We start from the raw sequence: 15517 nt of genomic DNA, 5'->3' as shown, positions 1-15517 counted from the left end.
AAAGAGCTGCAATAATTTGCTAAATTTTAAAACATTTCTGGGACTTCGGAGAATAGCAACAAAAAGTTTCAAAATGGCGGTATGAAAGGAAAACTGTTGCAGTGACATTTTATTTGTAGAGCATTTCGCGATAACCAGGTAAATGAATGCAATGTATATATTGACAATGAAATTATGAAACTTCGATTTCCCTTTTAGGAACATACCTTGATGTTAAAGTTATTTGTTTTGGAGTAAAATAACATTTAATTGTAAACTGCAAGTCTGAACACAACACGGTCAACTCGATTGTTTATGTTTATGATCTGCTTACTTTGGGACCTACTCTCTAGTTCTCGGTCAGATAACAAGAAGTTATTGTCAATACATATATTTTATATATTATATAGTTGTATGTGCAGGTTTAGAATACTGTACGAATAAAAACACTGTTATAACGGTCCTGGTCTGTGTAATAAATACATTGAGTTTTTATGACCCTTAAACAGCCAGCTATATTTCTTTGATTTACGATATATTCTTTTTACTTTTTCTTTAAAATTATATCATAGTGATTTTAGTTTTCTATGAAATCGAATTTTACTGCAATTAATTGTCAAGTTTTAGTTGTATAATTAATAAGCATCGAAATTAATGGTAAAAAAATGGTATGACAAAACTCTCTTTCCATCTAGAGGCAAGGAAATTGCTAATAATTTCTTATATTTGTTTCCATTGTCATTAGTGAAATCTATAAATAACAGTCATCTTTTATGTTGGAGTTGATGGAGTATAGGTATCTTAATTGTGATGTTTTATTTGACATGATATTTTGTAACATTTTTAATACTTTACATGGTACATCAAAGAAGTGACAACCTTTAGCTAAAATCATATATAGGTTGCACACTATTTTAGATTCTATGAAGGCAATGTTTAACTTTGAGCTGTCTTTGCAACAAGACAGTTCCAACCATTGCACTATTCACAAACAAGTGAACAGCAAGTTATTATGAAAAATTGTTTTGCTTATTATTTTGGAAATTTTGACAAATTTATACAATAATGAGGGTTAAAATCTTTACTGATTACAAGTATTACCATTTATATCCTCCAAACATGTTACCTCAGTTTGGTCTAATTCCAAAGAAGAATGTATCATTAGTGTCAAGGGTTTACTGTTATGTGACAAGTTTAGCATGTTTGTAGTTGTCAATGATTTCTTGCAGTCAAAACATTATCCAAGAAGCTATTGACTAAGTGACATAACTATATGTCTCAAATGGACAGAAGCCAATTATTAAACACAAAATTTATTCTCTTGTGTCACACAGTGGAAGTATGGAGAGCTTCAGACATGTATTCCAGCGCCTTTGTAAAGAAAGTCACATTGAACCCCAGGATTGTGTTTTAACCCAATTAAAAAGGTAAGAAATGTTGAATGTACAAGTCTTTTGAACATGCTAGGTGTTTTGTTATTTATATACAAATAAATACCATGTGTGTAACATTGTAAACACTTTGAAATTAGTAGGATTATTTTGGATTATGGATTACAGAATGAAAGATGGAATCATTATTGACATCGAAAGCCCAATCACACAATTATGATAATCGTTAGTTCAAAGAGGATGAAACAGAGTATCCCTGTAGAACTTACCTTCCATAACTTGTAATATGATGTTTTTTACAAACATATAAAGCCATTGAATGATATAAAATGGTTACAAGGATTATTTCTTTTGTAGTTTTGAAGGCGGGAAAGGAAAACATGTGTTAGATCTGTCAACAAACAGTTTATCAGCTAAAACATGCCACGCCCTTGGGAAAACAATTGCCACAGACAAAAATTTCAGAGAAATCAAGTTTGCTGATTGTATGCTTAGTGAAGATGGTATGAAACATTATACTCATATATTGATAAAATACCATCAAATGTTATGTTGAAAATAAATTGAAAATTTTGAAATACCAAGGTAATATAGTACCAATTGAAGTAGTGTTTTATGTGATATCATCTTAATTTACAGGTGTAAAAGGATTAGCTTATGGATTTTCCACAAACAACTACTGTAAAAAACTTGACATGAAGGTGAGATTTTTATTTATATATGTACTTACCAGGACTGAGACTAAAGAAAGGATTTTATCACATAAGTAAGTTGTGCCATGTAATAGTCATGACATCAGTATTGTATGAAACTCCTGTGATATTACTTTGTGAAATCATGAATAAATTATGTCACTTGTTGATAAAGTTGTTTGTATAAGTTTTGCAGTTAGTTCAGTTTCTCTCTTAAGTACAAATGCTCAGGGTTTTCCATAATTTTGTTAGTAGTAGGCTGTGTAGTGAAAGTAGGAGGCTGGCCTGCCGTGTACATGTAGTCGTGTACGGAACATTATTACGGAACTGGATTGGTGTAGGTGGCCAAATGATCAAAGTAACCGGTCAAATTGACTGGCGACCGGCTATTATGGAAAACCTTGAACGCTGTCAACAAAACATGGAATAATAGATACTTATATCAGTATATAACTTCTCCAACACATATTAAAATTAAGAAATTCACTTTAAATTTATTTTGACTTTGTTAATTAATTGAGCCGTTTTAAAGTTTAAAATTTCTGTTTAGCTGAATTTCTCTCCACTTAAATTTTTACTTAATCCTGATAATGGAGAAGCATGGACACAAAAGGGTCATTCTTGTGTTTTAATTAATGAATTAAAAACTGACAGGAATTTTGAGAAACGATCTTATTCATTCTAAGATATATAAACATGCTATAGATAAAGTAGTTGGTTATCAGCACAAATGTTCCTTTTTGCTAATGTATAAAGAGATACTGTGTTGTGGTTTCATTTATACCATCTGCCATTGTGATTTTATTATCTCATTTTGCATACCCAGTTATCCAGAAATATTTATTTCAGTAAACTAATTAATTCATAAAATTGAGATTTGAAAAAGTATCAAAGAGAACATCCAACTAGTAAATACTTTTATCTTCTAGGGAAACAACATCCGTGGAACAGGTGTGGACTTCCTTGGAAAGATGCTGCGTCACAACCACACCCTCCTTAGGTATACTACAAAGCTTACATCTTTACTGAGTAGAATAGTTTATTTTTCTCAATATAAGATAGAGACTAATGATGATAACTTTGTAGTTAAATATTACTGTCAAAACATTTTAGAACAAGAAAAGGTACATGGTGATGCTGGATCATTTGTTTAAAAAACTGATGGTAACAAGGACTTTCATTTTCGTATTTACAAATATTTTGGGTACTGGTAAGACAGTTTAAAACTTAAGTGTTTAGTGGAAATGATATACAGTATTGTTACTTATTTCTGGTGGATTGTCAAACTAGTCCAATTATTTTTGTACACAGCTTGTGTCTGGAATGGAATGCCTTGGGGATGCTGGACAACTCCTTTGCTCTGTTTTGTGAGGGAGTAGGTTCCAATGATAGTCTCCAGGCTCTAGACATCAGGAACAACCAGATCAATCATGACGGAGCCATAGAGCTTGCTGCAGGGCTCAAGAGGAACAGCACGCTAAGATCTCTGGGTAAGGACAATATTAGTTGGTACTTACCGTTCAGTTTGTAATTTGTTTTACATTTACTCAGAAATTGATATATTTAGTGTATAAGATTATTGTTTATTTCAATAGTATATAATCAAACAATTTTATATCTCACTATTTATCAGTATATCTTCCATAGATGTATAAAGTACATTTGTATGTAAATTACAAGATTGTTTGGTTTTCTTTAAAATTATTCAGTTTTAGTAAAAAGTAGTTTTATTTCAAAAAGCAAAATATTACAATACCAGCTCTTTCGAATAGGATGAACAATCCAAACGTGTTTCTATACCTTTATTTATAAGTACAAGTTAATTTTTTCAGACTTACGATGGAACAATGTTGGGCTGTTGGGAGGCCGTGCTTTACTAGAAATGTTACAAACTAATAAAACCCTGTGTAGAATGGAGCTAGCTGGCAACAACATCCCTGTAGATATCTTAAAGTCTATTGGTAAGCCATTACACTCAAGATGTAGACAAATGGTTAAACAGGTTAAATTCTGGACTATATTACATAAGAAATTGTTTTCAGTTTTCTATAATAATAGATATCAACACAAAAAACAACAAATATATATAATATAGGGAAAGGCACTTTTTCTTAGATGAGAAAATTAAATGAAAGATTTATTAGTTATCAATCACAAAATCACAAAAATGTTTCTACAGGTGTCTGGTTAAATAATAGCATTTTCTGTCTTTTTAAAAAAAAGAACTTGAATCTTCAGGTTAAGAAAACTTTTAAGTTATAAATTATACATTTCATCAGAGCAACTCTGTGATATGTAATGAAATTTAATTTAACATTTGCTGAACAATGTAAAGTTGGTCCATTTTGGGCTCATTAATATAGAAAATATGAATAGACAATTCTATAACTAACAGCTCGATGGTGGTGATCCATTACAGCTTGAGGAATTTGCTCAAAAACTTTTGAAATATTTTAAAATTTGATGCTGCCATTGCCAGGTTAACTTTATTTGCCCACTCCAACCTCACTCACAATATTTGTTTAATTGTTGAGCTCAAAATGAATGCATTTTCATTTGTTCATTTCAAGTGTATTGTGTTGTAGAAACAGCCATAAGTCAGAACGAGGACCGTGCTTTAGTAACAGGAGAATACAGTAAAAAGATCACAATGATGTCCAAGCATATGAAACAAATGGAACATGACAAGTCATTACAGGTAGGAACACGACAAGTCATTACAGGTAGGAACACGACAAGTCATTACAGGGAGGAACACGACAAGTCATTACAGGTAGGAACACGACAAGTCATTACAGGTAGGAACACGACAAGTCATTACAGGTAGGAACACGACAAGTCATTACAGGGAGGAACATGACAAGTCATTACAGGTAGGAACACGACAAGTCATTACAGGTAGGAACATGACAAGTCATTACAGGGAGGAACATGACAAGTCATTACAGGTAGGAACATGACAAGTCATTACATGTAGGAACACGACAAGTCATTACAGGGAGGAACACAACAAGTCATTACAGGTAGGAACACGACAAGTCATTACAGGTAGGAACATGACATATCATTACAGGTATAAATATGACATGTCATTACAGGTAGGAAAATGACAAGTCATTACAGGTAGGAACATGACATGTCATTACAGGTATAAATATGACATGTCATTACAGATAGGAACATGACAAGTCATTACAGGTAGGAACATGACATGTCATTACAGGTAGTAACATGACATGTCATTACAGGTAGGAACATGACAAGTCATTACAGGTATAAACATGACAAGTCATTACAGGTAGGAACATGACATGTCATTACAGGTAGGAACATGACAAGTCATTACAGGTATAAATATGACAAGTCATTACAGGTAGGAACATGACAAGTCATTACAGGTAGGAACACGACAAGTCATTACAGGTAGGAACACGACAAGTCATTACAGGTATAAATATGACAAGTCATTACAGGTAGGAACATGACAAGTCATTACAGGTAGGATTACAGGTAGGAACATGACAAGTCATTACAGGTAGGAACACGACAAGTCATTACAGGTATAAATATGACAAGTCATTACAGGTAGGAACATGACAAGTCATTACAGGTAGGAACATGACAAGTCATTACAGGTAGGAACATGACAAGACATTACAGGTGGTAAGAAGTGTTGTACACTTCCTGGTAAGGCTGACTTGACCTCTGTTTTGCTCCTCGTTTTTCATGTTGGATCAAATGATAGTGAATTATTTGATAGAAAAGCTTCATTTGATAAAAACATAATAAATGTGTGGTTTTAATGTTTGAGTTTTCGATTGACTTTTTACCTTTGACCTTACAATTCTCATAGATGAATGACCTCATGGATACTATAGACAAACAAGAAGAGCTGCTACGCCGATCCAAAAGGTAAACTGTTGTAAAACAATTATAGTTACTCATATATAAGCATTTTACTCATGAGTGCCAAATGCTTCAAATATAACTAAATAATCATGGAAAGACAGGTGTATATGTGTATTTATAAAATATAAGGTTAATGAAATTTCTGAAACATGCACATTCTATTCTACGTAGATACTATTGACTTATGATATAAATGAATGGAATTGAGTTTTGTTTTGTCTGATAAAATCAGGTTGAAATCATGATTCAGATTAAAAGAGAAAGATCTTTATTACATGTATCAGTAACCAATTAATTCGTCTTGTTCTTATTGATCAGGTCTTCAGCTGATAAAATCACCAATCTACACGAAGCCCTGGAAGAAAGGAAAGCTTCGTTTAACTCTGTAGCTTCTAAGTAAGTGATAAGATCTTATTTGTTTAGTATAATAACAATTAGTACATTATACTTCCTATCAATACCCTTACACTGAATACCCTAATACACTTTACTTCTATACTTCCATTCAGTACACTAATACACTATACTTCTTATCAATACACTAATACACTATACTTCTAATCAGTACACTAGTACACTATACTTCTAATCAGTACACTAATACACTATACTTCTAATCAGTACACTAGTACACTTTACTTCTAATCAGTACACTAGTACACTATACTTCTAATCAGTACACTAGTACACTATACTTCTAATCAGTACACTAGTACACTAATACACTATACTTCTAATCAGTACACTAGTACACTATACTTCTAATCAGTACACTGATACACTATACTTCTAATCAGTACACTAGTACACTAGTACACTATACTTCTAATCAGTACACTAATACACTATACTTCTAATCAGTACACTAATACACTATACTTCTTATCAATACACTAATACACTATACTTCTAATCAGTACACTAGTACACTATACTTCTAATCAGTACACTAGTACACTATACTTCTAATCAGTACACTAGTACACTATACTTCTAATCAGTACACTAGTACACTAATACACTATACTTCTAATCAGTACACTAGTACACTATACTTCTAATCAGTACACTAATACACTATACTTCTAATCAGTACACTAGTACACTAATACACTATACTTCTAATCAGTACACTAGTACACTATACTTCTAATCAGTACACTAGTACACTAATACACTATACTTCTAATCAGTACACTAGTACACTATACTTCTAATCAGTACACTAGTACACTAATACACTATACTTCTAATCAGTACACTAATACACTATACTTCTAATCAGTACACTAGTACACTATACTTCTAATCAGTACACTAATACACTATACTTCTAATCAGTACACTAGTACACTATACTTCTAATCAGTACAGTACACTAATACACTATACTTCTAATCAGTACACTAATACACTATACTTCTAATCAGTACACTAGTACACTATACTTCTAATCAGTACACTAGTACACTATACTTCTTATCAGTACACTAATACACTATACTTCTAATCAGTACACTAGTACACTATACTTCTAATCAGTACACTATACACTAATACACTATACTTCTTATCAGTACACTAATACACTATACTTCTAATCAGTACACTAATACACTATACTTCTAATCAGTACTATACACTATACTACACTATATACTTCTAATCAGTACACTAGGACACTATAAATCTAATCAGTACACTAGTACACTATACTTCTAATCATTACACTAGTACACTATACTTCTAATCAGTACACTAGTACACTATACTTCTAATCAGTACACTAGTACACTAGGACACTATACTTCTAATCAGTACACTAGTACACTAGGACACTATACTTCTAATCAGTACACTAGTACACTAGGACACTATACTTCTAATCAGTACACTAGTACACTAGGACACTATACTTCTAATCAGTACACTAGTACACTATACTTCTAATCAGTACACTAATACACTATACTTCTAATCAGTACACTAGTACACTATACTTCTAATCAGTACACTAGTACACTAGGACACTATACTTCTAATCAGTACACTAGTACACTAGGACACTATACTTCTAATCAGTACACTAGTACACTAGTACACTTTACTTCTAACAGTACACTAGTACACTATACTTCTTATCAGTACACTAATACACTATACTTCTAATCAGTACACTAGTACACTATACTTCTAATCTTACACTAATCAGTACACTTCTACACTAGTACACTATACTTCTAATCAGTACACTAGTACACTATACTTCTAATCAGTACACTAGTACACTATACTTCTAATCAGTACACTAGTACACTATACTTCTAATCAGTACACTAGTACAGTACACTAGTACACTATACTTCTAATCAGTACACTAGTACACTATACTTCTAATCAGTACACTAGTACACTATACTTCTAATCAGTACACTATACTTCTAATCAGTACACTAATACACTATACTTCTAATCACACTATACTTACTAATCAGTACACTAGTACACTATACTTCTAATCAGTACACTAGTACACTAATACACTATACTTCTAATCAGTACACTAGTACACTAATACACTATACTTCTAATCAGTACACTAGTACACTATACTTCTAATCAGTACACTGATACACTATACTTCTAATCAGTACACTAGTACACTATACTTCTAATCAGTACACTAGTACACTATACTTCTAATCAGTACACTAATACACTATACTTCTTATCAATACACTAATACACTATACTTCTAATCAGTACACTAGTACACTAGGACACTATACTTCTAATCAGTACACTAATACACTATACTTCTAATCAGTACACTAATACACTATACTTCTAATCAATACACTGATACACTATACTTCTAATCAATACACTGATACACTATACTTCTAATCAGTACACTGATACACTATACTTCTAATCAGTACACTAGTACACTAGTACACTATACTTCTAATCAGTACACTAGTACACTATACTTCTAATCAGTACACTAATACACTATACTCCTACTTGTGCTACTTGCCTATTCAGCTATCAGGAACTATACTGTACATATGCTGATTAATGTGTGTAAAACCATGACTTCAAATTTCTTCAGTTTCCTGAAGTTGTCATTTAAATCTTATATCATTATGTGTTTCTTGCTCTGTTAAATCTAGACTTGCCATGACAGAGTCTGAACTTGCCCTTACAGAACAGAAATGTAATGATTACTCTATGCTAATAAGCAAACTAAAACAGGAGTTATCAGATAAGGTGGGTGGCCACCAGGAGGATCTACGCAGATACCAGGAGGTGAGTTTGATGTCATGATAACAAATTTACACAATTCAGACTTGTATTTTGATTTGACTATTTGCCTAGTACTTATGTGAATATTGGTAAATTGGGTAGCTGTTTGGTTGTGTCGGTTTTTATTTTATAGATGTGATTTGCCAGGGTGTCATGACCACCTTTGTTTTGGTATTATTGAAAGGAATTTTACTGGGGAGGGGTGTTTAGTTAGCCATTATATTACACTTCTAGTTTATGTCTACTTGGGGAAATCCATTTAACTGATATGTATGTTATAGGGTCAACATTAAAAGTCATTTGCTTGACCCATCATCATTTAAATATCCTTGTAAAATTTGAGGTTTTAAGAAAAAAAAAATGTTCTCATTGTTTCAGGATCGTTCAGTTACTGAGGCAAAACTCTACAAGGAGGTGTCTGTGGCACATGACAAGAATATCCAGTTAGAGACAAAGGTATGTTTATACTTTATTGTATACTTTTTTTGTGTGAATAAAAGTAATGAGTGTAAAGGAAAATACAGTATATTTCCTGGATACAAGTGTCCAGGGAGTGATATCTTTGTATAATGATTTGCCCTTGATGTCCAGGGAGTGATATCTTTGTATAATGATTTGCCCTTGGTGTCCAGGGAGTGATATCTTTGTATAATGATTTGCCCTTTGTGTCCAGGGAGTGATATCTTTGTATAATGATTTGCCCTTGGTGTCCAGGGAGTGATATCTTTTGTATAATGATTTGCCCTTGGTGTCCAGGGAGTGATATCTTTTGTATAATGATTTGCCCTTGGTGTCCAGGGAGTGATATTTTTTGTGAACTGAAGTGTCCAGATAGCGATATCTTTGTATAATGATTTACCCTTGATGTCCAGGGAGTGATATTTTTTGTGAACTGCAGTGTCCAGGGAGTGATATCTTTGTATAATGATTTGCCCTTGGTGTCCAGGGAGTGATATCTTTGTATAATGATTTGCCCTTGGTGTCCAGGGAGTGATATCTTTGTATAATGATTTGCCCTTTGTGTCCAGGGAGTGATATTTTTTGTGAACTGCAGTGTCCAGATAGCAATATCTTTGTATAATGATTTGCCCTTTGTGTCCAGGGAATGATATCTTTGTATAATGATTTGCCCTTTGTGTCCAGGGAGTGATATCTTTGTATAATGATTTGCCCTTTGTGTCCAGGGAGTGATATCTTTGTATAATGATTTGCCCTTGGTGTCCAGGGAGTGATTTTTTTGTGAACTGAAGTGTCCAGATAGCGATATCTTTGTATAATGATTTACCCTTGATGTCCAGGGAGTGATATTTTTTGTGAACTGCAGTGTCCAGGGAGTGATATCTTTGTATAATGATTTGCCCTTGGTGTCCAGATAACGATATCTTTGTATAATGATTTGCCCTTGGTGTCCAGGGAGTGATATCTTTGTATAATGATTTGCCCTTTGTGTCCAGGGAGTGATATTTTTTGTGAACTGCAGTGTCCAGATAGCAATATCTTTGTATAATGATTTGCCCTTGGTGTCCAGGGAGTGATATCTTTGTATAATGGTTTACCCTTGGTGTCCAGATAGCGATATCTTTGTATAATGATTTGCCCTTGGTGTCCAGGGAGTGATATCTTTGTATAATGATTTGCCCTTTGTGTCCAGGGAGTGATATCTTTGTATAATGATTTGCCCTTGGTGTCCAGGGAGTGATATCTTTTGTATAATGATTTGCCCTTGGTGTCCAGGGAGTGATATCTTTGTATAATGATTTGCCCTTGGTGTCCAGGGAGTGATATCTTTGTATAATGATTTGCCCTTGGTGTCCAGGGAGTGATATCTTTGTACAATGATTTGCCCTTGATGTCCAGGGAGTGATATCTTTGTATAATGATTTGCCCTTGGTGTCCAGGGAGTGATATCTTTGTACAATGATTTGTCCTTGATGTCCAGGGAGTGATATTTTTTGTGAACTGAAGTGTCCAGGGAGTGATATCTTTGTATAATGATTTGCCCTTGGTGTCCAGGGAGTGATATTTTTTGTGAACTGAAGTGTCCAGATAGCGATATCTTTGTATAATGATTTGCCCTTTGTGTCCAGAGAGTGATATCTTTCTATAAATGATCTCCCCTTGATTTGTTCTCAGTTGGAGGATGCAGAAAGGAAATGTCGGCTACAGCAAGATCAAATATTTGAGTTGAAGGAACAAATTACACACTTAACAGCAGAATTGAAACTGAAAGGAACACATTTTGATGGTAAACATTTAAAATTTGACACAATGAATAAAGAAAAAAAGGTTAAGGTCACATTTATAAGTTACATGGGACACAGATCATGTTTGTTTACATAGACAACAGAAAAAAAAGTAAGCAGAGGCATGAAGGTGTGAGATTCAGAGAAAAGAACTCACATTTCTTTGATGATTATAAACATCTTTGTATTGTATAGAAATCAAAATGATAAACGTCTTTCAATGTTTGCAGAGCGTCTACAACAAGAACGGATACGACATAAGGATGATTTAAGAGATGCAGAGCAGATCAGACAAAAAGAGGTAAACTATCAATGTGTATTAGCCAGACTGTGTTGTTGAAATTCTGTAGAGCTCGACTTGGGGTACTGTGGTTCATATTGCAAGAACACTGACGTTCATCACTTAGATGATATCCAGAAACGGGAGGGATCACGGACACATAAAACCTGTAACTAACTAACTAAAAAGGGATATCAGGGCTGTGAGCAGGTAGATCTCCTGAAAAATCCAGTTGTAGTGGGCAGGGCAGAGATTGATTTAATTTTATGTCTTAAGGATCCATGGACAAATTTTATCTTGTCAACTTAGAATTGTTGGTAATTATTTAAATTGAAACTATTTTTATGAATTTGTAACGTTTAAGGTTTGTTAGTGGTCGGGTGCACTGTAAATAACAAATGTGGAAGGTAACATTGATCATGTCTCCTTGTACAGGTGGCAAGAGTACGACAAGAGGCTGAGGAAACAGAGAGTGCCCTGCGTGAAAGGATTCAGAAGCTGGAGATGACAAGACTGGCCTTAGAGGAGGAGATCAGTAAACACAAAAACGCAAATATGAACAACAAACTTCACCATGAGGAACAGCTCAGTCTCGCTAAACAGAAACTCCTAAGTGAGGAGGTATGACAGATTAACATCCAATTTACTTGAGGCCTTTTTTTATATCCTAGAGAAATAATATAGTTGTACATTGTTTTGAGAGTAAGGGGCGGGGGTAATCATGTTCTTTTTTGGGTGGGAAGGGAGGTAACTCATTATTAACTAAAACAGTTTATTGACTGACTCTAATTGAAGGATCTTCGTCAACAACATATGGAGGAAAAGCTGAAGCTGGAGATGCACCTTAAAGATGAGCTCCAATCACGGTGTAACCAGATGTCAGGCCAAGCATCGGAACTACAGTCCAAAAACAGCTCGCTCACCATGGAGCTTGAACTGATGAAAAGGCGGGTGGAAGAGCTTCAGCAGGTGAGTGATACACAGTATCACAATACAAGATAAAAGTGACTCTGTGGCCTGAATACTACCTTTCTTAAATTTAGTTTTATAGACTACTACTGTTAAAGGCATTTAAATGGATTAACACAGACAATACCCATTATTCCAAATAGATTTAGATATTTTGGGACACTTCATATGTTCAGATGCTTTATTATAACCAGAGATAGAGGCATTCTGTAACATCATATGTTTTGTCTCTATAAGCTAATGTCTTTCTAATTCTTCATGGATCGTTATGAAACCATCATATTGGCTAGGACAGAAAAATATTGGAATGGATAAATTTCATGAAATGAATAAAAATAAAAATGGCTTTGTTCACCAATCCACAGGAGTTATCTGAAAAGAACACGACAACACTGTCTGAAGTGGGTAAGGTAAAGATAGACTTGAATCAAACACTCACTAAGCTTGATGGGGAGAGGAAAATCCAGGCCGAACTCAGGGAGCAACTGGGGGAAGCTGACAGAAAGATGTCAGGTAAGTGTATAGGGGCTGATTAAATCTCACACCACCAGCAATATAGACATGTAATATATACAGGTACGGTCCTGTCAGTATAGATGTACACTAAAGATCACAAACTACAGACTAATATTTATAGACCAGCCAATTTCAAACTGGTTATCCTCTTTTAATTAAACTTCTCAAATTATAAGGACGTTAGTTGTTCTGTATAATTATGTACTTTGTAGATTATCAGAGCTATGTTGAGGCTGTTTCCTTCAGCTTTACTGGTATATCACTGCATTCTATACTTCAGTCAAGGCATTACCAGATCATGTGTCTAAAAATTCAATATTTACTTCCAGAACAACTTCTCAGACACAGACAACTTCTGGAAGAAAAGGACTTGGAGACTGAGGATTTGAAAAGAAGGTTAAAATCAAGGGAGGCAGAACTCAACGGTATACGAGAGGAAGAAAGCCAACGAGCTCAAGTGTTACAAAATGCTATCATGAATTATGTCAACAAAGTACCAGCTCACTGATAGGGCACTGATATAAAACTAGTAAACAACGTCCAGGGGACTTTCTCGGACCGGTATCAATTTAGTAAACAGCATCATGTGACCCTCAATGACAGGATATTCCAAAGACCAGCTGGGAGTCATACTCAACATATCTTTGACCCGACACATTGTACAACAAAGTGTCATGAAATATAGAGTACTTCACTGTGATATCAAAACATGTAAAGTGGATTGCTGATGTGTGGGTTGAACTTTGGTCACCAGTTGATTGTCATAAAAATATGCTGTGTGTCGCGAAAGAATGAAGTGCTTTTAGCAAGTCCATGTGTTGCCAGACCATTACTTTTTATTTTTTTAGGTCAAGTTAGTAAACAACAAACATGACCTGGATGCAGTGCATCAATAAGTTTAAATATGAAACAATGAAGACTGCCACTCTTTTATCAAAGAGCTGTGAATGTTTTGTAATGTATATCATGGTGTTATGCTACTTGTGACTGTCTAGACCATTCATGTGTAGCTCTGTGCTATAATTGATTATAAATGGACAGGTGTATCTGTTGTCCATTCTTGTGTAGCTTTGTGTAAAACAGCTGTGATATGATAAATTATTTCAATTGTAGAATAGTTTTTAGTGTTTCGTAATACTTGGTCATAGTAGTAATACAAAATGCATCTTTCTTAAAAAAATAAAATGTTCATTGAGTATTTTTATTCTTTTTTTTCCCTAGTGCTTCTCTACAGCACTACAGCTCCACTTCACACTCAAGCTGGAAAAACCTTGTCTTAGGAATTCAAACTGCATAATGCATCACACAACTTGTGTAAATTATGCAATTATTTTTTTATCTTTTCACAAAGTATAACACTAAGACAGGTAAATTTGAGATAAGTTCTTCTTATTGTTTTAAATGTCCTATTGAAGCAGGTCAGCAGAACCCATAATGAGGATCTGCATGCTTTTTGTGACATCTTTAACACTGGTTACACACGTACAATTTTTGGAAAACTGTTCAAATTATCAAAGCTGGTATCTATTGCTTCATTAATATGGAATAAGAAAATACAAAGCCTGATTAATTTTGATATAAAGATTTATTACCACAGTATAAAATATTCCTTTATAATTATTCATTTAATATCATGAAATAAAGACAGATCTCAATGAAAATGACAAGTGTTTAAAACAGCATTTTCTATAGAGTCAACATTACATTGTTTTTCTTTTTCTACCTAAAAGTCAGTAATTTTACACTCTATATAACTATCATATTTTCTTATGACATGTATATTCTAGTTTAGTTGGCATGAAATGATTTGCCACCACATTTAAACAATGAATGTTTGTATCACAACATATGATGAAACATTATAGTCTTTCAGGAGACAATAGATATTACAAAATTGGTAACAAGACACTGTCAATAATTTTCAGCTGTGTTATACTTGAATCAAAGGTAAAGTAGATTTGTTATAGAGACAAAGAGTGAAGAAGTATACATTGCTGGATGTGAATGTTCACTAAACAGGAGTTCTGTGGGACAAATGTGTGGTATAGTGTTCATTACAAAAAATTATCATTATATCGTTATATTGTAAAATATAGCATCCATGTTAATGTTTGATTTGGTTTTGGAACCATGGAGGAATGAAAACAGGCAGACTGTATATATTGAACTTCAAACAAAAGAGAATTCATGGTTACAAAATAATCATGAAATGACACTGTATGTCAGATT

The 15517-nt window shown here is 33.8% G+C and overlaps 1 protein-coding gene across 1 annotated transcript; it reads left to right on the top strand.

Moving 5' to 3' along the window:
• Nucleotides 1-72: 72 nt before the first annotated feature.
• Nucleotides 73-14981, top strand: LOC132551334 (leucine-rich repeat-containing protein 45-like). Its single transcript, XM_060215469.1, has 18 exons — nucleotides 73-138; nucleotides 1314-1406; nucleotides 1728-1873; nucleotides 2010-2071; nucleotides 2992-3062; nucleotides 3374-3552; nucleotides 3895-4023; nucleotides 4648-4760; nucleotides 5916-5974; nucleotides 6290-6367; nucleotides 9148-9283; nucleotides 9659-9736; nucleotides 11414-11525; nucleotides 11754-11824; nucleotides 12239-12424; nucleotides 12599-12772; nucleotides 13138-13285; nucleotides 13618-14981. Exons 2-18 carry the CDS (start codon nucleotides 1321-1323, stop codon nucleotides 13794-13796), a joined length of 2007 nt encoding a protein of 668 aa, XP_060071452.1. The 5' UTR covers nucleotides 73-138; nucleotides 1314-1320; the 3' UTR covers nucleotides 13797-14981.
• Nucleotides 14982-15517: the final 536 nt, after the last annotated feature.

Source organism: Ylistrum balloti, unplaced genomic scaffold (genome assembly GCF_031769215.1).
Source record: "Ylistrum balloti isolate Yb309-2 unplaced genomic scaffold, AGI_CSIRO_Ybal_v1 Utg370196, whole genome shotgun sequence".
In the NCBI taxonomy this organism is placed as follows: domain Eukaryota; kingdom Metazoa; phylum Mollusca; class Bivalvia; order Pectinida; family Pectinidae; genus Ylistrum; species Ylistrum balloti.
The sequence above is the reverse complement of the archived record's forward strand: the minus strand, read 5'-3'. Positions and strand labels throughout refer to the sequence as shown.